The sequence below is a fragment of the Dasypus novemcinctus genome, chromosome 25 (genome assembly GCF_030445035.2).
Source record: "Dasypus novemcinctus isolate mDasNov1 chromosome 25, mDasNov1.1.hap2, whole genome shotgun sequence".
NCBI lineage: Eukaryota > Metazoa > Chordata > Mammalia > Cingulata > Dasypodidae > Dasypus > Dasypus novemcinctus.
In genome coordinates, this window is record NC_080697.1 from 61,582,519 (window position 1) to 61,610,248 (window position 27,730).

The 27,730-nt window shown below is 41.3% G+C and overlaps 1 protein-coding gene across 13 annotated transcripts in view; it reads right to left on the reverse strand.

Annotated features, from left to right (window-relative positions):
- Nucleotides 1–27,730, reverse strand: part of HMBOX1 (homeobox containing 1) — a 287,753-nt gene that overhangs the window by 13,521 nt on the left and 246,502 nt on the right. For 2 of the 13 annotated variants that reach the window (XM_058288059.2, XM_058288060.2), the window contains exons 7-10: nucleotides 3,148–3,230; nucleotides 1,603–1,698; nucleotides 660–748; nucleotides 354–425 (exon numbers count right to left, since the gene is read on the reverse strand). In XM_058288059.2, the coding sequence (XP_058144042.1) occupies nucleotides 354–425; nucleotides 660–748; nucleotides 1,603–1,698; nucleotides 3,148–3,230 (340 nt within the window). Of the gene's footprint in view, nucleotides 1–320; nucleotides 426–659; nucleotides 755–1,602; nucleotides 1,699–3,147; nucleotides 3,231–27,730 lie in introns of all 13 variants that reach the window. The other 11 variants (XM_058288066.2, XM_058288065.2, XM_058288063.2 and 8 more) reach the window with 8 other exon arrangements.

A 27,730-nucleotide genomic window follows, 5' to 3' on the forward strand; every position in this document is an offset into this window, starting at 1 on the left:
ACTACTCTTACTTACTGCATTATTCCATCCAGTGGCTACAATTAAATACATTATTTCCCAAGCAATGATGAATCGGTCAGGGTGAGACAAGAAGACATGCAGGTCTTGCGTTTATGAAGGTATGGGAGTGCCAAAGTGCCAGGGAGCCTCTGGAAGGACCACTCATTTTGGCACGAGGGTCCCACTGCAGTGGGGCCATAGTGGGTGGACTTCCCATTCTGTCCTGTATCGGTCCACGTTTGGGCATGGATTACAGCTGCCCAGTGGCCCTTAATGTTTCTCAAACATTGAGTGTTTGTGTGGTGAATGGTGTAACTTGCTTGTTTGGGTCAGATCCTCCTCTCTTCTTCTACCTTCTCTGCTTCTCTGCCTCCCTCTGAACTTCTTCCCTCCTCCTCCTCCCCATTGCGTACTTGCCAAGTATCCTGTTATGTGACAACAAATCCACGTGGGTGAACGATGACTTCTCACAAATTAAACAGGACAACTGAATCTTACCACATTCCTTTCAAATTACATGAAAATCTAACTAGACACATGAGCAGAGTGGGGGGACATTGTACTGCCTCCCCTCCCCCTCCCCGCACCACACCCCCCCAGGTTGAGCTGTCACACCGTCCCACCGCTCTGTGACCCAGCACCTCTGCTCAGTAGCTCACCTGCTCTGAGTAGTCGTTTCCATCGACATCGTCACTGTTGGAATGGCCTCCTGGGCTCTGTACATCTATCCCATGACTCTCCAGGATTGCTGCTTCTTCGAAAAAAGCATATAGATCCCTAAATTTATCTGTTACATTATTATAATGGCTGAAAGTCTTAATTGATTTTTGTATTGAGGACATTAGAATGTAATTAAATAGGAACCCAGATTCCTCTACATTGTATTCCTTTTGAATTTCAGGGAGAGGAAATCCAACTGTGCATGGGTAGGGGGAAATACACACTTGCCATTCTGGAGTCCCTGCTGCTAGGTATATTAAATCTGAGAAGTTGACTCTTAGATGCTTAATAAATACTTGTTTAGCTCTCATTCTTGGTGGTCTACAAAGAATTTGAGAAGTATAATGATGAACATGAAGTTTGGGTATATGTGAAATACAATTTTACAAGTTCAAAACCAACACTCCATCCCAATCTCACCAATTCTAATTATTTAAATGGTCTTGTTATCTATTGCCTTTTACTGCATTCCTTGTCTATTAAACCTTTTTCAATTTTATTAATCAGAGATGATGCCTAGTTGCTAAATTGTGTCCCAGTATAACACAGAAGCTTAGAGTATCATGTTATCTCTCTTTAAGGCCCTAAAGTATCTTGAATATATATCACAGAAGGCACTGGTCAGAGGCCATGTCTACTTCTGTATTCTGGAACATTAAAAGCAATGAATTTTTTAGAAATAATAATACTATTATTTAATAAAAATAGTGTACATAATATTAACTGGGTTATTAAAAATACAGTGAAGAAAAACCTAATTCTTGTTAGGCTTAAAAGTTAGGACTACTTAGATCTGCAGTTTCTAAACTGAAGCCACTCTTAAACAAACACGATGCTCGTTACCCGCTTCTGAAGGAGAAAGCAGCCTCTCTGATACATTACCGATATTAGCTCTCCTCTTGATCTCCTTCCGCCTGTTAGCAAACCAATTGTACACTTTCAAGGAGGTAACTCGTTCCAGATCTGACAGCTTTCTGCCTGTGAATGCACACAATAAAATTCAGGTAGTCTCTATCTGGGACCCAAGAATGAACTCGTTGCTTTTGATTGCATTTATTATGTCTGTGGGGGTGAGGTTTTTATTTTATTTTTAACTTTCCCTACTACCACGTTCATACTCACATTATTAGATGAACATATAAGTGAGTACTTGAGTAGCAGCTGATAACATAATATGCTTCAATTTAGAAAGCCACACAGTGGTCAAGTGTCCAGAAAGCCAGCCTGCTGGGTGTCAGGTCAAAGTTCAACTTAGAGGATCACTGGGGCTTTGTTTAATTAGCATCATTCTAGATGAAAACGGTATTCTGCATCAAGTTTTATCATAACGTTTACTTATATCTTTAAGGCCTTATGCTAAATAGCTGCTGTCTTAGAAGATATGATACAGGTGTTTTAAGACTACAGGTGGCTCTGACCATCCATTATCACATCTCTGCTGAAATGCACAGCACAAGTCAGTCGCATTTTAGATTTATCTCCTTTGCTGTCAAATGTCACTTCTCACTGATAGCACCATGCTTGCCAGTAAATGACCCACTTGTACAATTCCCCTCCCTCCATCCTTTTCAATTTTCAGCTTTTAATCCATAGTGGGCTGGAAACCAGAAAACAGGTTCATGAGGGCCTTGAGGATGCAGGGCCAAGGCACTTCCCAGGGAGAGCTCAGGGCCCCGCTGGCTCCTGCCTGGTGTGAAGTTGAGGAGCCAGGTGTACGCTTAGCTGGAGTGAGCCTGGAGGTCTGGCTTGCCGAAGGCCCACCTTCTAATTAGGGGAGAACAACTGCAGTTTAATTATTATAAAAATCTATACTTTTAGATATGGCTTTTAAACCAATCAAAATAACCGACCAAATGGAGTGCAAACTTATACTAACTGAGAATGATTTCTGGTAACAAAAACTGTAAAATGTGGAAGACTATTGCAGCACAAGGAAGAAAGTACATATGAACTGTGTAAGTGGCTCTGCTGACTTACAAAGGAACAGTAAGGAAGGACTTCAAATTGGAACCCCCCAAGCTTTTCCTCATCAGTAAAAGAGATTCCAACCTGGGAAGATAGACACCAACTCCAAAAAGAACTCCTCCTCAAAAGACAATACAGAATTATACAATTTACAACAAATGTAAAAAAAGTCTGCCTCAACCTTTTAATTAACCTGGTTAGAAAAAGCAGCCCACATTTTATTGGAAAAATAATGCTCAGGTCTCTTATCTTATGCAGGTCAATTCCAGGAAACTTTCCAGTGTGCGAGTTTGAGTTTGAACAGCAAGATAACATCCCTGAGAAGTGCATTTGAAAAAGAAAGGGCAGTAACTACCTGCAGAATGGTGGCAGCACCTTGGGAAGAGAAAGGAGATTCAGAGCCCTAAAGGCTGACCCGAGGCACAGAGCTCCACCACGAGGCAAAGCTGTGCTTGGCCTTACCTGGCTTCTGGATAACTGCATTGCAAGCATTTGCAATTTCTTCTCTCTTTGCTTCATCTGGATATTGATTCTCATTGAAATAACTGTAGAGGCAACCAATAAAGACAAAAAGTTTCTACTTAATGTGCTCTCACTTCATGTTTTATTCTTTGAGATGTAACACGAACGTGTCTAGACCAGTGCTGTACAGTACGGCAGCCAATACTCCCACATGGCTATTAAAACATTTGAAACGTAGCTACTGTGACTGAAGAAACGGATTTTAAATTTCATTTAATTTTAGTTAATTTAGTTACATGTGATTAGTGGCTACTGTATTGGACAGCACTGTATTGGTCTCGGCATTCATGCTTCATTAAAAGATGACGTCGTGGATGTGGAGTTCAGTGCCTTGTCAGTGGGCCCTACTTTGGAATTTGTGCTCCTGAGTGTGATGGAGCTGGACTCAGGTGTGACCTTCCTTCACTTTTACTGAACCTGTAGTTGGTGCTAGGGATGGTGCATACTTAGGAGGACTTGAATCTCTGGACTGCCCATGTGCCAGCTGGGCCCTGAGCCTCAGCAGAGTGGCGACTCCTACTCTCTAGTTTGTTGGTCTTACCCAGCTCAGCTAACAGGGAGGTGAAGAGGGTCAACCACCACATGAGGGAGCCAAGAGTGCCTACAACTGCAAGCAGAGGAATCGCACCCACCATCCATGTGGGATCTAAGCCCCCTCTTGATCTAGAGGTGGAGGGGATATCACCATCCCAGGGCCCACAGGATGGAGGAATAGAATATGGATAGAGGGGACTTATTGATATTCTACTATAAAACTATTGTGACTAGTACTAGAAGAAATTGTAGCATTAATGTGGAGAAAGTGACCACACCTAGTTGCTGAGGGCAGGGAGAGGGAAGAAGAGATGTGATGTGGGGGCATTTTTGGGACTTTGAGTTGTCCTAAATGATATTGCAGGGTCAGATGCTGGACATTATACATCCTGCCAAAATCCACTGAATGTACTGGGGGAGAGTGTGAACTACAGGGTAAACCATTATCCACATGGTGCAGCGGTGCCCCAAAATGTGTTCACTGAGTGCGATGAATGTGCCACAATGATGGGGGAGGTTGCTGGTGTGGGAGGAGTGGGGGGGGGAGGTGCAGGGTATATGGGAACCTCTTATATTTTTTAATGTAACATTTTTTTTGGTGATGTATATATCTTAAAAAAAATAGAACTAAAAAAAATGATGGGGTGGGGTGGGGGGGGAGGTGGGGTATGTGGGAAACTCATGTTTTTTTTTAATGTGCTTTAATGTAACGTTCTTTGTAATCTATTAACTTTAATTTAAAAAGTATTAAAAAAATAAAAGATGACATCAATACAAAAGCTACTTTTAATATACGTGACTGACTGAATTCAATAGGGTTGTGTTTTCTGAGGCGCCAGTCATAATAGGATTTTTCTTTTTTTTTTTTTTGTCATATTGGTTGTAGTGACAAAAACTGGAAATAACCCAATCAACAGGAGAACAACAGAACAAATTATGGGACATCTATATTTATACACAACTATTCAAAAGTGGCTAGAAAAAAATAAGTTGAGCCACCTGCCTGCTGATTTGGAGGGATGTCTGTGGCACCATCCTCAGTGAGGACAGCAATCCTCACAATTCTTTGCATGTGAAAATTCCCTTCTGGAATTTAAGATACTCCTATGTGTATATAAGTTTGCAAGAAAAAAGCTGGAAGAATACATTTCAGCTGTAATATTGATTACTTAATTGTGGGGGAAAGGCTTAGTGAGAGGAAATTTAAAACATTTTCTTTATCTTTGCATTTTTTCATATGTTAAAAAAGCCATTCTTGCCCCATGTTGAGCACCAAAAACAAAACAAACAACAAAAAAACCAACCCCCTCCTCCCGAAAAAAAAGCATGTATTACTTTCATTCAAGTAGCACTTCCAAAAAAAATCAGGTTTACTGAACCCATCCTTAGCATTATTAGATCTGCAAAACTTATCTGAGAACAGATTAATTACTAAAATGTGCTACTTTTTCTGTCATCTGTGAGTTTAAAAAAGAAAAAGAGAAGCTTAATGTTCTGACCTGGAAAATTAAGATGAGGAAATGACCACTTGCTAAATTCTAGTACCTTACCCTCCACCCTGCCTTCCCTATTTCTCGGGCTCTATCGTGAATGAACTCTGGAGGCCCCAGCTCTTCTTGGGAACCCCCCCAGAGCCCGAAACCTGCAGCATGGCCATTGACCCCTCCAGCCCTTCCGTGAGGGCATTCCTTTGCTGCCGTCTGACTCAAAACAGCGGCCCGCCACCTAACAAGCTTTCCTCTTCTAAAACATAAATGCTGTAACTGTGTCAGCCGGCTTTGCCAACTACCATTCCCACAATGGCCTCCTGTTCTGTTCCATGATCTAAGCAGCTAGATTCTCTTCCACCACTATTTCCTGCTATCATTTTTTGGGGTTCCAATGTTCATACTGAGGCTTGTTCCAAGCCCCTCTTCTCAGAAGCATTCCACTTCTACATTGCTAATCACCTTTGTCTTTATTGTACTTCAAGAATAAAAACATGGTGTTTTTGAAAGCTAAAGTAAAATGTGCAATTATTTATTGCATATGTAAGTTTTTATTGAGTTAAAAAGTTTTAAATATACTTTTTTTTTTTAAAGATTTATTTATTTATTTAATTCCCCACCCCCCCCCCCCCCCCCCGGTTGTCTGTTCTTGGTGTCTATTTGCTGCGTCTTGTTTCTTTGTCCGCTTCTGTTGTCGTCAGCGGCACGGGAAGTGTGGGCGCGCCATTCCTGGGCAGGCTGCTCTTTCTTTTCACGCTGGGCGGCTTTTCCTCATGGGCGCACGTCCTTGCGCGTGGGGCTCCCCCACGCGGGGGACACCCTTGCGTGGCACGGCACTCCTTGCGCGCATCAGCACTGCGCACGGCCAGCTCCACACGGGTCAAGGAGGCCCGGGGTTTGAACCGCGGGACCTCCATATGGTAGACGACGCCCTAACCACTGGGCCAAAGTCCGTTTCCCTAAATATACTTTTAATCTACATTTTAGGATTTACCTCTATAAAATAAAAATCAGAGGGAAAAAAACAACTTTTTCCAAATCAAAGGCTCAAGAAAATAAGAATTCATTCAATACAGTTTTAAATCTTTAAGTGGGACAATTAACCCTTTCTTCTCTATTAAAGACCTATGGGAAAGACTAATTTTCATTAAAATGTGCTTCTAGGGAAGCAGATTTGGCTCAATGGATAGTGTGTCTGCCTACCACATGGGAGGTCCAGGGTTCAAACCCAGGGCCTCCTGACCCATGTGGTGAGCTGGCCCACGTGCAGTGCTGATTAACCCAAGGAGTGCCGTGCCACGCAGGGGTGTCTCCCGCGTAGGGGAGCCCCACGTGCAAGAAATGTGCTCTGTAAGGAGAGCCACCCAACACGAAAAGAGTGCAGCCTGCCCAGGAGTGGCACCACACACATGGAGAGCTGACACAGCAAGATGATGCAACAAAATGAGACACAGATTCCCAGTGCCGCTAACAAGAATGCAAGCGGACACAGAAGAACACACAGCGAATGGACACAGAGAGGAGATAACTGGGGGGGGGGGGGGGGGGGGGGGGGGGGGGGGGGGGGGGAGGAAAGGGGAGAGAAATAAATCTTGAGAAAAAAAAAAGTGCTTCAACAGCGGGAAGGGCAAAGGAAACAGTGAAGGGCCAAGGGACAGAGACATGGATCCCAAGAGTGCTCTGAAAGGGACGGTGCCTGGAACGCAATCCCCGGGCCACAGGGATGAGTGCAGGGGGCACCAACCCTGGTTTGCCTGGCGCAGTCTGTGATCTCAGATTAGTAATCAAACCCCTTTTACTCCCTCAGAATGTTCCACATTGGACAGTAAACTACAGTGCCCTCCTGTGTCCTACATAAGTCAGTTCCATTCAGTACTGCTTGATCAATAGATGGTAAAATAGATGAATGCGTGAAGGAAATAAAGGTGGAAATATAGGAAATGGTGTTAGCGAAACTCAGAATTTTTTTCTCAGGAGAAAGACAGCTGGTCTCACTGGATTATATAGTATCTTTTCCAAGTGTGTCCAATAGTTTAGATGAAGATATAGCTTGATACAGAGACATTAGCATTGTCTTTATGAATGATGTAGAATAAAAAAGGACTAGCAATAAAGTTGGAAAATAGGTCTAACAACCTGAATTTTGGACCTACCTAATTAATCATTCATTTAGCCACTGAACAGATGCTGACCAAGTCCTAGTTTATACCAGGAAATTGGCTAAATGGTGGCAAACCGGCGTCTGACAGAGCTTCCCAGCGCAGCAGTCACTGGGGGTAAAGAGTGTACAGAGCTCGGTGTGAAACTACAGAACGACGGCACTCGTGCATGAGCACAGTGCAGGGCACAGACCAGACGGACCTTGTGCAAGGGGGAAGGAAGTCAGGGCATGGGCTTTCAGGCTGGACAGGTGCCTCAACTGAAAGGATGCGAGGAACAGGAAAGCAACATAAAGACAGAAATCATGAAAACTCAAGTGTTCTGAGAATTGGGTGAGTTCAGTGTGGCTGGACTACATGGTCCAGGGGATGGGTAGTAGGGGAGCCGACTGGAGAGAAAGGCTGGGTCCAAAATCTGAGGCTGTAGTAGAATCTGGAGGAAACTCTGGGCAGTTGGGAACCAGTGTGTGTAGGCAGGGGTATTGTGTGACCAAACTCGTTTTTGGGGCAGTGTATCTGGTGCCACCAGAGGTGGAAGCCAGTCAGGCAGCTTTGGCAGTACCTAAGGAGAGGGAATGAAACAGGCTGAGGCGTGGAGGTGGAGAGGAAAGGTGAGGTGAGAAACGTTCTGGAATGGTTTAAAACTCATTCAGCAGTCCTGCAACAGAATACACTATTGCTTATCTTAGAGCATTTTAACTGTCATATTATTTTGGAGAAATAGATATTTCTACCATTACCAGGAGCATAAATCGACTCTCAAAGACCCTAAAAGGGACCTATTTCTGAAATGGAACTCTGAAACTCAAAGCTTAGTTTTTTTCCATATAAGAAAGTTTATAGTCCTAGACATTTTCTAATGTCTAAGACCAAAGAAAGCAAAGAAACAAACAGAAATCTATAGGTAGCAATAAAAAAGTGATGAAATAAATCCTAAGGGCACTATACTTTTGTAGACAAAGGACACTGCCATTGAGTGATCAATGCATATATTCACAGAGAGAAATCAAATGATCACTTTGCCAGACAATGACAGCAAAGAATTAAAATGAAAAGTGGCAAAATAATTTACATGAGAAGAGAAACCACAAGCTAGTAACAAGTAGAAATGTCCTTGAAGCATTTTCATTTCCATAATACTCGTCTATAAAAGCTGCAGCCAGACAATTCCTCCTTTCTGTTGTAGTGAGCACGTAGAAAAGACTGGCTCACTAAGGGACTGATGATGCTATGTTAATGAACATTTTCTTCTGTGTCTTTATGTGAACTATTTCTGCTGAAGAGATTTTTAAAAATCTCTCCTTTTAGTTTCCAAAATAAGGATTTCAGGATTGTCAGACATTGCGTGTGACCTACAATTCAGTGTGCGTTTCCTCATCATCAAGTAAAATTACTGGGAGGTGCCCACTTCTAGGTTAACCATCACACACACTTGGAACCTAATTGTCCCATTTCCTATTTGAGGGAATCCATGTCTTAAATGATTCTCAGGAAAAAACAAAACAGAATTTTTCCTTTCTGTTGCCTTTAAAAAAACAAAACAAAACAAAAACCATGAGGGTAAAGACAGAACACCTTCCCCAAGGACTGAACTACTGTGTTACACCAAGGGCCTAGGGAACACCATCTATCCACTTAACCCACAGGCATCCAACCCCTAATGCTAACCAGACTTTGCAATACCCTGAAACACCTAAGGCCAGAGAGAAACAAGAGGGGCAGAGCCAGGTATCAATTCTGCATATGGGGGAGAAGATGTGGCTCAAGCAACTGAGCTCCACCTACCACATGGGAGGCCCCAGGTTCGGTTCTCAGTGCCTCCTAGAGAAGACAAGCAAGACAGCGACCTGATGCAATGGGCAGGTGTGGCAAGATGATGCAACAATATGATGCAACAAGAGACACAAAGAGGAAAGACAATGAGAGACACAGCAAACCAGGGCGCTGAGGTGGCTCAAGTGATTGAATGCCTCCTTCCCACATGGGAGGTCCCAGGTTCAGTTCCCAGTGCCTCCTGAAAAGAAGATGAGCAGACACAGAGAACATATAGCAAATGGACACAGAGAGCAGACAGTGAGTGCAAACAAGGGTGGGGGGAGTGGAATAAATAAGTAAAATAAACCTTAAGAAAAGTCTGTATATGACATCATTTAATGTGGACTTTGGGGCAATTAGGGGTTTTAAAGATCATTGACAAACCTCTTCATTTGCTATCATCACTTGTAACCAATGTTCCACGCCAATGCCAGGTGTTGGTGGGGGATGGTTTAGGGGAATCCTGTATTTTATGCATGATTGGTCTGTAAATCCATAACTCCTCTAATAAAAAATTTTAAAAAAATAGATTGGAGGGAAGTGGCTGTGGCTTAATCATATGAGCTTCCGCTACCACATGGGAGGTCCTGGGTTCATGTCCCGGGGCCTCCTTGTGAATACAGGCTGGCCTGCATGCCGCAGAGTGCTGCCTGGCCTGCAGATGCCATGGAGAACTGACTCAGCAAAGTGACGCAACAAAAAGAAGGGAGACAAGCGAGAACACAGAAGAGCCTGCAGCGAATGGACACAAAGAACAGACAGCAAGCAAGCCGCAAGGGGGGAGGGGAAATAAAATAAATAAATAGACACAGAAGAATGTACGGTGAATGGACACAGAGAGCAGACAGCAAGCAAAAAGCCGCAAGGGGGGGGGGTTTAAAAAAAATAGATTGGAAAAGTCAGAAAAGGATAGCCAGACTGCTCAATAAACAAAAAACAGCAATCCCCAGAAGCATGGAAGAAGTTGATTTCCAGAGTTACAACAACATAATACTCAGATTATTGAGTTCTCAACAAAAAATTACAAAACATGTAAAGAAGTAGAAGAGTATGGCCCATTCAAAGTAAAAAAGGATCTGATAGAAACCAACCATGTGGAAGTTCATACATGGAACTATTCATTAAAGACTTTAAATCAACTGTCTTAAATATGTTCAATGAGCTAAAAGAAACCATGGACAAAAAATTAAAGGAAATTAGGAAAATGTGCAAAAAAATAAGGGTAGAAATTTTAAAAAGGAAGCAAACAGAAACTCTGGTGCTGAATAGCATAATAATTGAAATAAAAGGTACCTAGAGACAAAAGCAGATTTGAACAGGCAGAAGAAAGGATCAGAGAGCAATGTCAGAGTGGAGAGAGGGAGCTGTTCGGTGCCACCTCACAGCCACGGCAGGGCACGAGCTCCAGAGGCAGCGCCAGGCAAGCGTGAACCAGGTGGGCGCTGGGGCTCAGCCATGTGGACGAAAAGTAAGTGGATGTGGGCACCGCGAGGTGCCACGAGGCAGTGTCACCAAAGGCACTCTCCGTGCGGACTCGCTGGGAGGAGCACAGGAAGCACCCGGATGCTTCGGCCAGCTTTTCAGAGCTTTCCTAGAAGAGCTCGGAGGGGTGGAAGATCTTGCCTGCTAAAGAGAAAGGAAAGTCTGAAGACATGACCAAGACAGACAGGGCCCAGTAAGAAAGAGAAATGGAAACCTATATCCCTCGTAAAGGGGAAACAAAAAAGAAGTTCAAGGATCCCAGTGCCCAAGTGCTGACCCAAATGCTGAGGATCGCCCACAACGCAGAGGCGAGCATGCTGGCCTCTCCGCCGGGAGAGACGTGGAGTTCAGGGCTGCAGATGGCAGGCCGCCGTAGGAAGAGAAGGAGCCAAGCCGGAGGAGAAACTCGAAAAGGATATTCCTGTGTACTGGGCTAAAGGAAAGCCTGATGCGGAAAAGCGGGGAGTCGTCAAGGCTGAAAAAAGCAAGAAAAAGAAGGAAGTGGAGGAAGATGAAGAAGGTGAATAAATTAGTTCTAGTGCAGTGTTTTCTTTTATAAAGCACTGAACCCCCCTGTACACAACTCACTCCTTCTAAAGAAAAAAACTGAAATGTAAGGCTATGTAAGATACGTTTTTAAACATTATAATTAAATATTTTTAATTAATTGGGCCAGTTCTTGAAACAATGGTGCCACATTTAAAGTAGGGTATATTTCCACATATTGTGGTTGCCCCTTTGTGGATGAAATGGATACAAGGAAATATACTTGAACTCTGCATCTCAGTACCAGCTACCCAATTTATTTAAATTTGGTTTTTCTTTATAACACCTAAACTGATTTGTTAGGGTCATTTTTACCTATCTAGTAGCTCAGGGAACAATTTGGCAATTTTGTGGTTTTTGACATCGTTTTCTTAAAGTACCAGTGTGTTAAAATAGCATTCTTGTAATTTTACAAGCTTTTGTGATGGAGTACTGTTTTCTTACATTATTTTGAATTTTAGATTCTTTCCATTTGCATTTGTTTATGTATGATTTCAGGAGGAATACTGAAATCTGAGTTCTAGATAATACTAATAAACTAGTAATTGCAGAATTCTATTTAAAGAAATAGTGACCAAAAACAAACCAAATTTTACGAATGATATGAATATACACATTGAAGAAGCTCAACAAACTCTAAGCAGGATAAACTCAAACAAATGTGCACTAAGACACATTATTGTGAAATTGTCAAAACACAAAGAGTGAATTTTTAAAGCAGCAAGAGAGGTTGACTTGTCACAAGAGATCCTCAATAAGTTTAACATAGCCCATTTCTCATCTGGTATCGTGGAGTCCAAAGAGTGGTGGGATGACATATTTAAAGTCCTTGGAAAAAATAACCATCCACCAAGCATTTTACATCTGGAAAAATTATCCTTTAAGAATGAAGGAGAGGAGATCAGAGCAAGATGGCGGCGGAGTAAGGAGCTCCTAGAGTCAGCTCCTGCTACAGGGCAGTTAGCAAACACCCAGAACTCTCTGTAGCTAGCTGAAGCACCTGTTTGGGGGATCCAGCAGACCAGAAGAGCATCCTGCCACATCCTTGAAGGAACGGAAGAAGGAGACTGCCCATCTGCAGAGAAAACTCATAAGGAGAGCACTCTATGCCACGGAGGCCAGTGCCCATCCTCCACTGGAGGCACAAGCCACCTCAAGAGCTATTCCACGGTTGGAATTGAAAGCTCCACTTCCCAAAAACAGGAGAGGAAGAAACAACTGGGCACCAACTTCAGCTACTGATGAGTAAAATTCAGCAGGCTAAAGTACAGTCCTGAGAACAGCTGAAGTGTGAGCCTGTCCAAGTAGAAAGAGGCCGGGAGCTGCCACCTTAACTCTGTGCCTGCCATGAGGGGAAGCAGGGTGGACTGAGAATCCCAGTGCTGGTGGGGACCGGCTTCTTTCCATTCAGGTCTGACTGCACTAGCCTAAGCCCCAGTGCCACCTCTGACAGGGAGGAAGTTGCAGGGACCTGCACCAGCCTCTCCAGGAAATTCCCGGCCAAGCCACGGAGGCCAGTGATTGTCCTACTCTGTTGGTGTGAGCTGCCCCAGGAGCTGTTCTGTGTCTGGAATTGGAAGCTCCATTTCCCAAAAACAGGGGAGGAGGAGACAGTGGGCTGCTGACTTCGGCTACTGATTGGTAGACTCATATGGCTAAGGAATAACCCTGGAACAGTTGGGGTGTGATTTGTCTAAGTTGGAATGAGGCCGGTGGCTGCTATTCTGACTCCACCCCAGCCTGAGGGGAAGCAGGCGGCATGATCAAATATCACAGAGAAGGTAGGATCTGGTGTCTTTCATCCCCATCAGTCAGCAATCCTAGGCTAGGCTTCAGTCCCTCCTCTGGCAGGAAGGAGGCTGGCTAGCTCAGCACCAGTCTATCTAGCTAACCGAGGGTTTGCCAGCTAATCTTTGGCTGGCACAAACTGAATAATTAAAAGTCTACTGGGGCAACTGCGGTCATCTTGGACCTGGACTGCAAAGATTGCTGCCCACACCTGCAGCTCCATCCATGCCCCAGGCAGGGGAGAAAGGGGCATAAAGCTTTATCAGTCTCTCTAGACAACTACAGTCTAGGCATGCACGACTTGGATTATTCCACACAACTGTAACTGTCCCTACCTCTGGGAAAGGAGAAAGTTGGGAGAAGCTTCATCTGTCCCTGGGGCAATGAGGGCAGCTTGAACCTCCATAATTTATAGCACCAACTATATCCTTGGCTCCTACTGCATAACCAGCAAGGGAGAAAGGGCAAGAAGCCCTAAACTAAAGAGCAAAACTGCACCCAGAATAAATACTCTAGTAAGCCAGATGCCAAGACACCAATCAAAAATTACAATCCACACCAAGAAACAGGAAGCTATGGCCCAGTTAAAGGAACAAGGTAAGCCTCCAGAAGATATAAAGTAGTTGAGACAAGTAATCATAGATGTTCAAACAAATCTCCTTAATAAATTCAATGAGATGGCTAAAGAGATTAAGGATATTAAGAAGACACTGGATGAGCACAAAGAAGAATTTGAAAGCATGCACAGAAAAATAGCAAATCTTATGGGAATGAAAGGCGCAATAAATGAAATTAAAAAAACACACTGGAATGATATAATAGAAGATTTGGGGAGGCAGAAGAAAGGATTGGTGAGTTTGAAAAAATGGCCTGAGGGAAACGGACTTGGCCGGGTGGTTGGGGCGTCCATCTACCACATGGGAGGTCCACGGTTCAAACCCCAGGCCTCCTTGACCCGTGTGGAGCTGGCCCATGCGTGGTGCTGATGCACGCGGGGAGTGCCGTGCCACGCTGGGGTGTCCCCCGCAAAGAGGAGCCCCATGCACAAGGAGTGCGCCCCGCAAGGGGAGCCGCCCAGCACGAAGGAGGGTGCAGCCTGCCCAGGAATGGCGCCGCCCACACTTCCCATGCCGCTGATGACAAGAGAAGCAGACAAAGAAACAAGATGCAGCAAGTGGACACAGAGAACGGACAGCCCCTGAAAGTGAACATACAAAACAACAGATGAAGAATGGAAAAAATTGAACAAGGTCTCAGCGAACTAAACGGTAGCTAGAGATGTGCAAACATACGTGTCATGGATGTCCCAGAAGGAGAAGAGAAGGGAAAAGGGGCAGAAGGAATATTTAAAGAAATAATGGTAGAAAATTTCCCAACCCTATTGAAGGACATAGATATCCATGTCCAAGAAGCACAACATACATACTCCCATCCGAAAAATTCTGTATAGACCAACTCTGAGACACATAATCATCAGAATGTGAAATCCCAAAGACAAAGAGAGAATTCTGAGAACAAGAGAAGAGCAATGCATAACATATAAGGGATACCCAATAAGATTAAGTGCTGATTTCTCACCAGAAACCACAGAGTCAAGAAGACAGTGTTATTATATATTTAAGATACTATGAGAGAAAAACTTCCAGCCAAGAATTTTATATCCAGCAAGACTGTCTTTCAAAAATGAGCGCAAAAATATTCACAGATAAACAGAAACTGAGAGAACTTCTAAGCAAGAGAACAGACTTTCAGGAAATACTAAAGGGTGTGTTAGAGACTGAAAAGAAAAGACAGGAGAGAGAGGCCTGGAAGAGAGTCTAAAAATGAAGATTAGATCAATAAAAAGTAACTAGAAGTGTCAAAAGAGTGGTGAAAATGAAATACGACACATAATACTCAAATAGTCAGGAATAAACTTAACCAATGATGTAAAGCACTTGTATTCAGAAAACTGCACCTCAGTGTTAAAGGAAATTTAATAAGGGCCTAAATAACTGGAAGAACATTTCATGTTCATGGATTGGAAGACTAAATATCATTGAGGTGTCAATTCTACACAAATTGATATACAGATTCAATGCAACCCTGATAAAATTCCACCAGCATTAAAAAAAAACAAATGTGAAAACACAATTAGCAAATTTATTTGGAAGGGTAAGGGGTCCTGAATAGCCAAAAACATCATGAAAGAAAAAAGCAAACCCTCATCTCTGGACTTTATTTATTTATTTAAAAAGATTTAATTATTTATTTATTTCTCTCCCCTCCACCCCCCCACCCCGGCTGTCTGTTTTCTGTGTTTGCTGCGTCTTCTTCTTTGTCTGCTTCTGTTGTCAGTGGCACGAGAATCTGTGTTTCTTTTTGTTGCATCATCTTGTGTCAGCTCTCCATGTGTGTGGCGCCATTCCTGAGCAGGCTGCACTTTCTTTCGCTCTGGGCGGCTCTCCTTACGGGGCACACTCCTTGTGCGTGGGGCTCCCCTATGCGGGAGACACTCCTGCACAGCATGGCACTCCTTGTGCGCATTAGCACTGCACATGGGCCAGCTCCATACGGGTCAAGGAGGCCCGGGGTTTGAACCACAGACCTCCCATGTGGTAGACGGACGCCCTAACCACTGGGCCAAGTCCGCTTCCCTCTCCGGACTTTAAATCATACTACCCAGCTATAGTGGTAAAAACAGCATGGTACTGGTATAAAGACAGATACACAGTCCAATGGAACCAAACTGATGGCTCAGAAACAGACTCTCACATGTATGGTCAAGTGATTTTTGACTAGCCTGTAAACCCACACAGCTCAGGCAGAACAGTCCATTCAACAAATGGTGCTGAAAGAACTGGATATCCGTAGCCAAAAGAAGGAAAAAGGACCCCAATCTCACACCTTATCCAAAATTAACCCAAATGGATCAAAAACCTAAAAATAAAAGCAAGAACCATAAAACTTCTAGAAGAAATTGTAGGAAAATAATTTCAAGACCTGGTGGTAGGTGGTGGATTCTTAATGGAGATTAGAGAAGGACTGATATGGACTACTGATGTTTAATATATGTAGAAGTTTTAATTAGCTTTACTGTATAAGTGTGGAAATGTATAGAATGGATGGTAAAAATAGGAATAGCTAGTTAATAAATAGGGATGTGGCTGAAAATGGTAACCTAGGGATGTAAATGCCAATTGACAGAATGCTAGAGAATAATCTAGGAACTGAGTAGCATAGTAAACCAGCACGTAGATGAGAACTGTGGTTGACGATACAGATGCAAGAGTGTCCTTTGTAAGCTAGAGAAAATGTATATCACTACTGCAGGGTGTTCAGAATGCATGGGAAAAATACAAGTGGAATGACCTATAGTTAGCAGTAATAATATAATATTCTTGCATCTATGCCAAAGATCTACTGTGTTGGTAATGGGGCAGTATGGAAAATGTGAGCCAAATACTATGGACATGGTAACAATCAGATGATATAATCTTATCTGTAACAAACATTCCACCACAGTGTGATGTGTTGCTAGAGGGGTGTTGCTTGGGAATTCTGCATATGTGCATGACTGTTTTATAAGTTTACAACTTCTGTCATAAAAAATATATTTAAAAAATAATAATAAGGTGTGTTGGGGGAAAAACACCAAATGTAAGATAAGGACTATTAGTAGTAGTAAGATTTTGACAAAATTCTTTCGTAATTTGTAACAAACATCTCATGACAATGCAAGGTGTTGGTGGAGGGTTGAGGTATGGGACCCCTGTATGATGTTATGCATGTTCACTTTGTAAGTTCACAACTTTACTATATACTTGTTTATGTATGTTCATATATAAATGACATAAAGGTAATAATAACATGGAGGGTTGGGGAAAATAACTTTGGTTAGTAGTAATGCTTTGATAATGCTCTTTAATCATTAGTTAAAAAGGTTTAACAATAATGAAAGGTGTTGGTGGCAGGGTGAGGTATAAGAGTCCTATATGATGTTATATATGTTTGTTTTATAAGTTCACAACTATTACTATACACTTATTGTTTATGTATGTTTGTGTGCGGGTGATATATTTCAATAAATTAATTTAAAAAAAAGAATGAAGGAGAAATTAAGATATTTACAGAAAAATATAAGGTGAAAGCATTCATTACCAGAAAACCTGTCCTTTGAGAAATGTTAAATCAAACGGAATCCTTTAAGCTGAAATAAAAGTACAGCAGAGAATAACTTAAAGCCATAAGAAGAAATAAATAAACACCACACACAAATAGAAAATCCTGTATTATTAAACCTTTGGTGTGTTACTTTTTTTCCCTTATATGACTTAAAAGGCAAATGGGTAAAAGGATAATAAACATCTATGTTAATGAGAATACACTTGCAAAAGTATGTAATTTGGACAATAACATTATAAAGATTTTAGAGATGTACAGGATAAGGAACAAGACAAGGGTGCCCACTCCTTCTATTTAAAATTGTATTAGAAGTACTTTTTCAAGCACTGAGGCAAGAACCAGATATAAAAGGGATCCAAACAGGAAAGGAAGAAGTCAAAATTTTACTATCTGCAGATGACATGATCCTATACATAGAAAGCCCTGAGAAGTCTACAACAAAGCTTCTAGAACTTATAAATGAGCTCAGGAAAGTAGCAGGTTACAAAAACAATGCACAAAAATCAGTAGCATTTCTGTGAACCAATGATGACAATCTGAGGAGGAAATCAAGAAACAAATACCATTTACAATAGAAAACAGAAAAATCAAAAACCTAGGAATAAATTTAACTAAAGATGTAAAAGACTTATACACAGAAAACTACACAACACTGTTCAAGGAAATCAAAGATGACCTAAATAAATGGAAGAATTTTCCCTGTTCATGGAGAGGAAGACTAAATATTATTAAGATGCCTATCCTACTAAAACTGATCTACACATTCAATGCAATCCCAATAAAAATCAACACAGCATTTTTTAATGAACTAGAAAAAACTATGAAATTTATTTGGAAAGGAAAGAGACCCCAGGAATTGGAGGGAGGGCTGGGAGGAACAGTTGAATATAGGAGACTGTCAGGTATATGGTTGAAACTATAATGTTGAAAAAACTCTTTAGAAAATATAAAAAGTATGTGTTTAAGGTGCTAAAGGGGAGGCATCTGGCACAGGGGCAGGCTTCTAGGCAGTGTGTGAGTGCTCATCTTGTTATAGTGCGTTAACTCATTGGGTGGAGACTCATACAATGAGTGGGAAGCTGTATCCCCATCCTGGGGAGACTTGATGTTCTCAAACAGAGGGAATTGTGTCTCTTGAGAAAATCGCTGGCTCCCAATTGGTTAGGGCAGACTAGTACGTCAAGCCCTCAGCATTGTTGCAAGTATCTGTAAATCTGGTCCCTCAAGTAGTGAAGACTGATTGTCACTGTGGGCCCTGAGGGGAGGAGGAGAGAGGTATAGAATAGATGGAAGCAGGGCAACTGGGGGGCACTGGAAGTGCTCCACAAGATCCTGTAATGATGGATACAGGACATGTTAACTTTCACCGAAAGGGTATAAAAGTCTATAAGCTAAAATGTAAACCATAATGTAAAACATAGGGAAACAAAAAATTTAAAAATATGTACAGTCTAAAATATAAACCATAATAAAAATAAATAAACATTTTTGCTTCAAAGGACAACAACATTAAAGTGAAAAGATAAGCCATAGAATAGGAGATAATATTTGGAAATCATATATCTTATAAGGGTTTCATATCTAGAATATGTTAAGACCTCCTATAACTCAAGAACAAAAAGACAAAGGATCCCATTAAAAATGGGCAAAGGATTTGAAAAGACATTTCTCCAGAGAAGATACACAAATCGTCAATAAGCAAATGAAAAGATTAGCCACTAGCGATGGTTCACTTACCAGGATGGCTATTACTAAAAAATAGGAAAGAGCAAGTGTTGGTGAGGATGCAGAGATATTTCAAGCCTCATAAATTGTTGGTGACAACATAAAATGGAGCAGCTGCTGTGGAAAATAGTTTGGCAGTTCTTCAGAAAGTTAAATTGTTAAAAGCAATTCCCTTTTTAGGTATATGCCCCAAAGAACTGGAAACAGGGACTCAAAAGAGTTATCTGCAGACCAAGATCCACAGCAGCATCGTTCACAATCGCCATAATGTGGAAGCAAGGACAGATGGATAAATGAAACATGGTCTAGCCACAGAGTGTTATATTATTCAGCCATTAAAAAGAAATGGAGTTTTGATACCTACTGCAACATGGATGAACTTTGAAGACATCATGTTTCATGAAAGAAACCAGATATTAATTGACAAATATTATATGTTTCCTCTTATATGAAATATTTAGAATAAACAAATTCACAGAAACAGAAAGCAGAATTGTGCTTACCAGGGGCTAGGGTAAGGGGAATAGTTATTGCTTAATGGGTATGAGTTTCTATTTGGGATGTTAAATTATAGGAGTTGAACGTCACACAATACTGTCAATGTACTTAATGTCACCAAACTGAACACTTAAAATAGTTAAAATGATTTTCATATTTTGTATATTTTGCCACAATAAAAAAGTAAACATAAAAAGAATGATTATAGTAAAATAAAATTGTTCATGGTAGAATCTTGGTAATTGGCATATACATGTTAACTGTAAAATTCTTTCAACTTTACTATATTTTTTAAATCTTTCACAATAAAACATGGAGGAAAAAAAGAAATGGCACCATTATTAATAAAATGATAAAATGCCAGCAGCATCCCCGTAAAATCAGAAACCATGAACAGAGCTCATTATTACCATTACATTTTTCATTGGTACTAATTAACAATTTTCTGGAAGCTCTGGCTAGTACAGTAAGATATAGAACAGAATTAAGAAACAAATAGGAGGGAAGAGGATGTGACTCAAGCAACTGGGCTCCCACCTACCACATGGGAGGTCCCTGATTCAGTTCCTGGTGTCTCCTAAAGAAGACAGGAAGCTGGCACAACAGCTAGATGCAGCAAGCTGACACAACGAGACGATGCAACATGAAACATGGGGAGGAAAACACAATGAGAGAGACAACAAAGCAGGGAGCAGAGGTGGCTCAAGCAATTAGGTGCCTCCCTCCCACACTGGAGGTCCTGGGCTCAGTTCCCAGTGACTCTCTTTTTTTAAAGATTTATTTATTTATTTATTCCCCGCCCCCTCCTCCCCACCCCCCAGTGCCTCTTAAACAAACAAGGAAGATGAACAGATCCAGGAAATGCAACCAACAGGGGGTGGGTGAGATAAATAAATAAAATAAATTAAAAAAAAAAATGGGAGAAGAGGGCCACAAAATTATCATTTGCATACTATACAACGAGAAAACCAAGAGATAGACAATGCTTAAAAAATAATCTCTTTATTATTATTATTATTGGAAAAATAAAAGTGCTTTAAGAACAACTGAAGTAATAAATGTACAAATATATGAGAACACCAAATACCAATAGTTGTACACTTTGGATGGGTTTATACATTAATATGCATCAATAAAATTGATTTGTTTAAAAAAAGTCAGATGGTTGGGTACTACATAAACAACCCCAAAAGTAAAAAATAAAAACCTTCCCAGTATGATAAGCAATTAGACAACTTAAAAGAAAACAGGTTTCTATTCAACAGAAATAACAACTGAAAATAAAAATACCTAACAAGAAAAATATAGAAACCATACAAGAAAAACACAAAAGAACTTTACTGAGAGGTATAAAAAAATATATATATATAATGAAATGGAGAGGCATACAATACATTCCTAGTTAAGAAGAATGTAGAGTATAATAATATCATTTCTTCCCAAATGAATTTTTAGATTTAATATACTTGAAATGAAAGCATACTTTTTTCTCTTTTAAATTGGGAGTGTTAGCAGTTAATAATATGATTTTAATGTTCACTTGGAAAAACAGATGAAAATGGTTAATGAGATTTTGAAAAGAAAATCATAATAAAAGGGCCCTATCATGGCAGGTGTCATGAAATTATAAAGCTATATAACCACAATAACCAAAACTGTGTTTCAAGAAGGGAGATCAACAAACAAGGCTGTAACTTTGTACGTGCTGTGGGGGAATCGCAGCTGAAGTCCTGACCCCTGGGCTTCACTGGGAAATAAGGTCATCGCAGATGCACTCAGTTAGGATGAAGGCCTGCTGGCACAGGCGCCCTATTAAGAAGAGGAGAGAAGGGAAGAGGACTTGGTCCAATGGACAGGGCGTCCACCTACCATATGGGAGGTCGGCGGTTCAAACCCCAGGCCTCCTTGACCCGTGTGGAGCTGGCCCATGCACAATGCTGATGCGCGCAAGGAGTGCCGTGCCACGCTGGGGTGTCCCCCGAGTAGGGAGCCCACGTGCAAGGAGTGCGCCCTGTAAGGAGAGCCGCCCAGTGCGAAAGGAAGTGCAGCCTGCCCAAGAATGGTGACGCACACACGGAGAGCTGACACAGAATGATGATGCAACAAAAAGAAACACAGGTTCCCGTGCCACTGACAACAACAGAAGCGGACAAAGAAGAAGGAGTAGCAAATAGATACAGAGAACAGACAACCAGGGCAGGGGGGTGGGGGGAAGGGGAGAGAAATAAATAAATAAATAAATCTTTAACAAATAATAAAGTAAAAAAAAAAAAAGAGAAGAGAAGACAGAGGCACAAAGAAGGTGCTAAAGAGACGGGAACAGGAGCGGGCGAGGAGCGCCTGCGGCAAGGAGCGCCTGCATGCAGTGGCAAACCCCAGAGCTGGAAGATCAGAGCACGTGTCCTCACTCGGGACTTAGCCCACAAGGCTAGGGTACAAACACACGCCACTTCCAGACCCCAGTCTGTGGCAGTTTACGTGCACAGCCCTAGGAACTTAACACAGGTTTGGGTACCAGGAAGTGGTATGCAGTTGCAAAAAATACCTAAAAATGTGGAGGTGGCTTTGGAATTGGGTAATGGGTGGAAGCTGGAAGAATTTTAAGGTTTATGATAGAAAAAGCCAAGACTGTTGGTGAAAATGTGGACTTTAAAGGTGCTGCTGGTGAGGCCCTGGATGGAGATGAGGACATATCACTGCACACTGGAAGAAAAGCAACACTTGCTATAAAATAACAAAGAACTTGGCTCAATTTGTCTTCCTGCTTTGTGGAAAGTAGAACTTTTTAAATGATGAACCTGGGTATTTAGATTAGGTGATTACCAAGCGAAGTGTGGAAGGGATAGCCTGGTAAACTAAAGAATGAACTGCTAAGCACAAAGGAACCAGCCCCTGATGATCTGGAGAGTGCTCAGCCCGTCCACATAGGCTGCTCTGGACAATTATTTGTTACAGATATGAGGTGTGTGTCTTATGGACCCAATCAGCTGTCGTGGCAGAAACAATGCTATGATGGACTGAGGGGAACAGCAACAGAACTCAATAAAGAAAGGTGTCAGACTTCTGGGGGTCTACAGGGAGGCTTGGGCCCCCAGAGCTACTTGCTATTAACACGTGTTATCCTCCAAGAAAAAGGAGAATGTCTCTGAGGGAGACGCAGAAGCTTCCAGGACTGTGGCTGCCCGCACAGGCCTACGGGGCACAGGCCCAGAGGCTGGGCCACAGCAACAAACGAGCACTCCAATTGCTCCACATCCTCCCCAGAGCACGGTGTCAGTGTTTGGGAGGCCTGCCATTCTAACAGCGGTATAGAGGCATCTCACTGCTGCTTTAATTTATAATTCCCTAATAAAATAGAATTCTAAGCACCTTCTAAAATGATTTACTACCTTTTTCATACGTGTATTTGCATATCTTCTCTGGTGAGGTATATTTTCAGATATTTTGACAATTTCCTATTTGAGTTTTTTGTTTTCTTACTGTTGCATTTTAAGAGCACTTTGTATATTTGGATACAAATTCTTTATTATATAAGTGTTTTGCAAACATTTTCTCCCACTCTGTGGCTTGTTTATTCATTCTCTTTTTTTTTTTTTTTAAAGATTTATTTTTATTTATTTAGTTCCCCTCCCCCGGTTGTCTGTTTTCTGTGTCTTTTTGCTGCGTCTTGTTTCTTTGTCCGCTTCTGTTGTCGTCAGCGGCACGGGAAGTGTGGGCGGCGCCATTCCTCGGCAGGCTGCTCCCTCCTTCGCGCTGGGCAGCTCTCCTTATGGGGCGCACTCCTTGCGTGTGGGCTCCCCTACGCGGGGGACACCCCTGCATGGCACAGCACTCCTTGCGCGCATCAGCACTGCCCATGGGCCAGCTCCACACGGGGCAAGGAGGCCCGGGGCTTGAACCGTGGACCTCCCATGTGGTAGACGGACGCCCTAACCACTGGGCCAAGTCCGTTTCCCTATTCATTCTCTTAACAATGTCTTTCTAGAGAAGAAGTTTTTTAATTTTAATGAAGTCTAGCATCAATTTTTTCTTTCACTGATTGTGCTTCTGGCATATCTTGAAAGTCATCACCAAACCCAAGGTCACCTAGATGCTCTCCTTTGTCATCTTCTAGAAGTTATACAGTTCTTTGAGTTAGCTTCTGTGAAAGGTGTAAGGTCAATGCCTAGATCATTTTTTTGTATGTGGATGTCTACTTGTTTACAGCACTGAACTGCTTTTGTTGCCTTATCAAAGATAAGCCAACTTTATTTGTATGGATCTACTTTTGGGCTCTCTTCTGTTTCACTGGTCTATCAACCTGTTTTTACATCAGTTCCACACAGTCTTTTTTTTTTTTAAAGATTTATTTTATTTATTTGTCTCCCTTCCCCTCCCCCATTGTCTGCTCTCTTGTATCCATTCTCTGTGTTCTTCTGTGTCCACTTGCATACTCGGCAGCACCAGGAATCTGTGTTTCTTTTTGTTGCATCATCTTGTTGTGCGTGCGGCACCATTCTTGGGCGGGCTGTACTTTCTTTCGCATTGGGTGGCTCTCCTTACGGACACGCTCCTTGCGCGTGGGGCTCCCCTACGCAGGGGACACCCCTGCATGGTAGGGCACTCCTTGCGCGCATTAGCACTGCGCATGGCCAGCTCCACAAGGGTCGAGGAGGCCCGGGGTTTGAACCGTGGACGCCCTATCCATTGGGCCAAGTCCGCTTCCCTATTGTTAGGATTTTAATATCTTCCAGAAAGAAATGTTCAAGTCCTTTTGTTTAAATTTGAATTGGGTCCTCAATAATATCAGGAAGACGTTAATTTTGTTGGGGTATAATAATGATATTGTGCCTATGTTAAAAAATATAAAGTCCTCATCTGGTTTGTTATACTATTTTCTCTACTTCTATGTATGCTCGACATTTTCTATAATAAACTATTGTACTATAGTGAATATCCTTCCATAAGCCTCTTCCTACATCTTTCCTGGACTTGGCCTCCTTAATTTTTTTTTTTAATTTATAATTTTTAAAGACATTTAAAATACATAAATATTACATAAAAAATACAGAGGATTTCCATATGCCCTGCTCCCCATACCCCCACATTTATCCCCATTAACACCATCTTTCATTAGTGGGGCACATTCATTGCAACTGATGACACACTTTGGAGGATTGCCACTAAGCATGGATTATAGTGTACACTGTAGTTTACACTCTCTCCCACTCAATTCTGTAGGCTATGGCAAGATATATAATGGCCTCTGTAGTTGCAATGTCATTCAGGACAATTCCCAAATCCTGAAAATGCCCCCATATTACACCAGTTTTTCCCTCTCCCTGACTTCAGAAAATGTTCAAGTCTTACCCCTTAGTCCTTGGATGTGAACCAATTAGTCACAGAACCTTTGAAAACGTTAGTGTTAGTTAAGGTGGGGCAAACTGAATGAGGGAGGACCTTAACCCAATACGACTTAAGTTCTTATAAGCAAACAAAATTGGACACAGTAGAGGCCAGAAGTCAGAAGCAACCGAATGACAGCAGACAGAGAATGTGGTAGATCCTCACGTGATAGAGGAAGAGAAACAAGCAAGAAACACCATGGACAACTAGCAAGAAGCCACCAGAACCCTCCTGACTGCACGAGAAAGCAAGCCCAGCCAAGGCCCAGGTGCTGGACTTCCGGCTTCCAAAACTGTGCGACAATAAACTCCTGGCGTGTCTGACTTGTTACAGCAGCCCTGGGAAATTAAGACAGTTATTCTGGGTCCTTTGCCTTTCCATGTAAATTTTAGAATCAGTTTGTTGATATCCACAAAGTAACCTGCTGCGATTCTGACTGGGATTGTATTGAATCTATAGATCAAATTGGGAAGAACTGACATCTTAACGGTACTGAGTGTTCCTATACATGAATACAGAATACCTCTCCATTCATTCATTCATTCACTCCATTATTTCATTTATTTTATTATTTATTTCTCCCTCCCCTCACTGTTTGCACTTGCTGTCTGTTTTCTGTGTCTGTTTGTTGTGTGCTTATCTTCTTTTTAGGAGGCACCAGGAACCCATCTGTGGCCTCCCATGTGGGAGGGAAGCACCCAATTGCTTGAGGCACCTCTGCTCCCTGCTTGTTGTGTCTCTCGTTGTGTTTCCTTGTTATGTCTCTGTTGTGTCAGCTTGCCGTGCCAGTCCACCATATCAGCTTGCTGTCTTGCTCATCCTTTTTTCAGGAGGCACCAGGAACTAAACTTGGGACTTCCCATGTGGTATATGGGCACCTAACTGCTTGAGCTACATCCACTTCCCTCTCCAATTATTTAGATCTTCTTTGATTTCTTTCATTAGAGTTTTCTGGTTTTCCTCATGTAGATTTTGTACATTGTTTGTTAGGTTTATACAAAAGTATTTCATTTTTTTTCAATTGATGCTAATGTAAATGATGTTCTCACTGCTATTTGAAAGGGCCAAACTGGGAAGAATTAAAATGCCCAATAAAAGCAGTAATGGTTAAAAACAAAGTATGGTATAGACAAATGATAAAAAAGAAAGAAGGAGCTATTTAAAAATCATGTTTCAAAGAGTATTTAAAGAAATGTGACAGTATCAGTGAATTAATAAGGCTACAAAACCACATATAAGTGTGATTCTAATTATATTTTTTATATATGGGGAGAAGGGGAAAAGAGGTGTGAGGAAGAGAGAGGGGGGTTAAATATAAATGTATCAAAATATTTTCCAGTGGTTATTTATGAATGGAAGGAGTATTTTCTTTATACCCTGTGTTTTCTAAATAGTTTACTATATGCCAATATTAATTTTTCCAATAAAAATGTTACCCAAAATAAAAATAAACTGGGTTATGTAATATCACAAAAACATTTCTCGGATTGATTTTTAAAGTGTTTTTCAAAGCACTCTTTTCTCTTTCACCATCTCTGTATTAGTCTACGAAGTAGCAGTATAACTGGTATGAAGCTAGACCCTGAACTACAAATATAGTTGCCGCCTTAAATATCCAAATACAGGGGATTAGGAAATAAATTATAGTACTTTTTTCTTTTTTTAAATTTATTTTTCTAGAGTATATTTTTTAAGATGGGTTTCATCATTAAAAAACATTTTCAAAGATCATACAAGTGATATTAAGTTTAAAACTACATGTCTAGTATACAGTCCTTTAAAAAAAAAAGATGTATGTATAACAGAAAGTTGACTGAAAGAATACACCAAAATGTTATCAGTGATTATCCCTGGATAGTGGTATTAAGGGTTATTTTATTGTCTTCTTTATATTTTCTTACATTTTTTCCATATTTTCTATAAAAAAGCATGTACTAATTTAAAAAATTTTTTTAAAGTCCTAATTGAAAATAAAGGTTGCTGCCTCAAAGAAAGAGCAAAATGGAATTTTAAAAATTATTTGTAGGTCACAAATTGTAGTTTATTTTAATGCCTATTAGGCAATAAACAAATTAATAGTTTAAAATTTGTACTGTAAATACACTATAGTACAACAGACAAAAAATGTTCTATATCTCCTATGGTCTGATCCTGCACACAATGATCAGGTGGTGATTTTATGTTTAATAATTAATGATATTACTATGACTCCCCTTCTTGAACCTTCAGGTAAGTAACATGTTATCTGTACTTTGGAGGGAGAGAAAACTCTTATTTGTGGACAATGTATTCTCACCATTTGGGGAAAAAGCATTTTAGTAGATTTAGCCACAAGATGGCAAAGAGACTATTCACTCATTTTAGGGATGGCAAAGAGACTATTCACTCATTTTAGATGAATGGTAATCTATTGTTAGGAGACTTATCTGAATAGATTATCTTTTTTTCTTGTTTTGAGGTATGGGGGTGGGCAGGGAGGGGGGCCTGGGATTGAACCCAGGACCTTGTATGTGGGAAGCCAGCACTAAACCACTGAGCTTCACCAGGTCCCCTGAGTTATTTTTCTTTGTTGGCTTGCTTTTAGGAGTCATGGGGGATCAAACCTGGGACCTCGTACATGGGAAGCAGGTGCTCAACCACTGAGCTACAGCTGCTCCCCTGAGTAGATTATCTTTAATGCACTTTTTGCAAATAAGAGCTCATTTTTAATTCTCCAGTTAAAATAAATGTCTCTGTCTAAATTAGTCTTATTAGAAGGTTTGACTGTATAAGGAAAAGGTAAAATATAAATGAGCTCTATTCGAAAAAAGCTATGAGTTCTTATGGCTTTGTGGTTTCTAAGAAAGCATGGAAAAGTCTTTGAAAAGAGAGGAGAGTTTTTAAGTGGAAAAATTATTATTGGCCTCTGAATAGATTAAAGCATTCAGATATAAGAAGTTG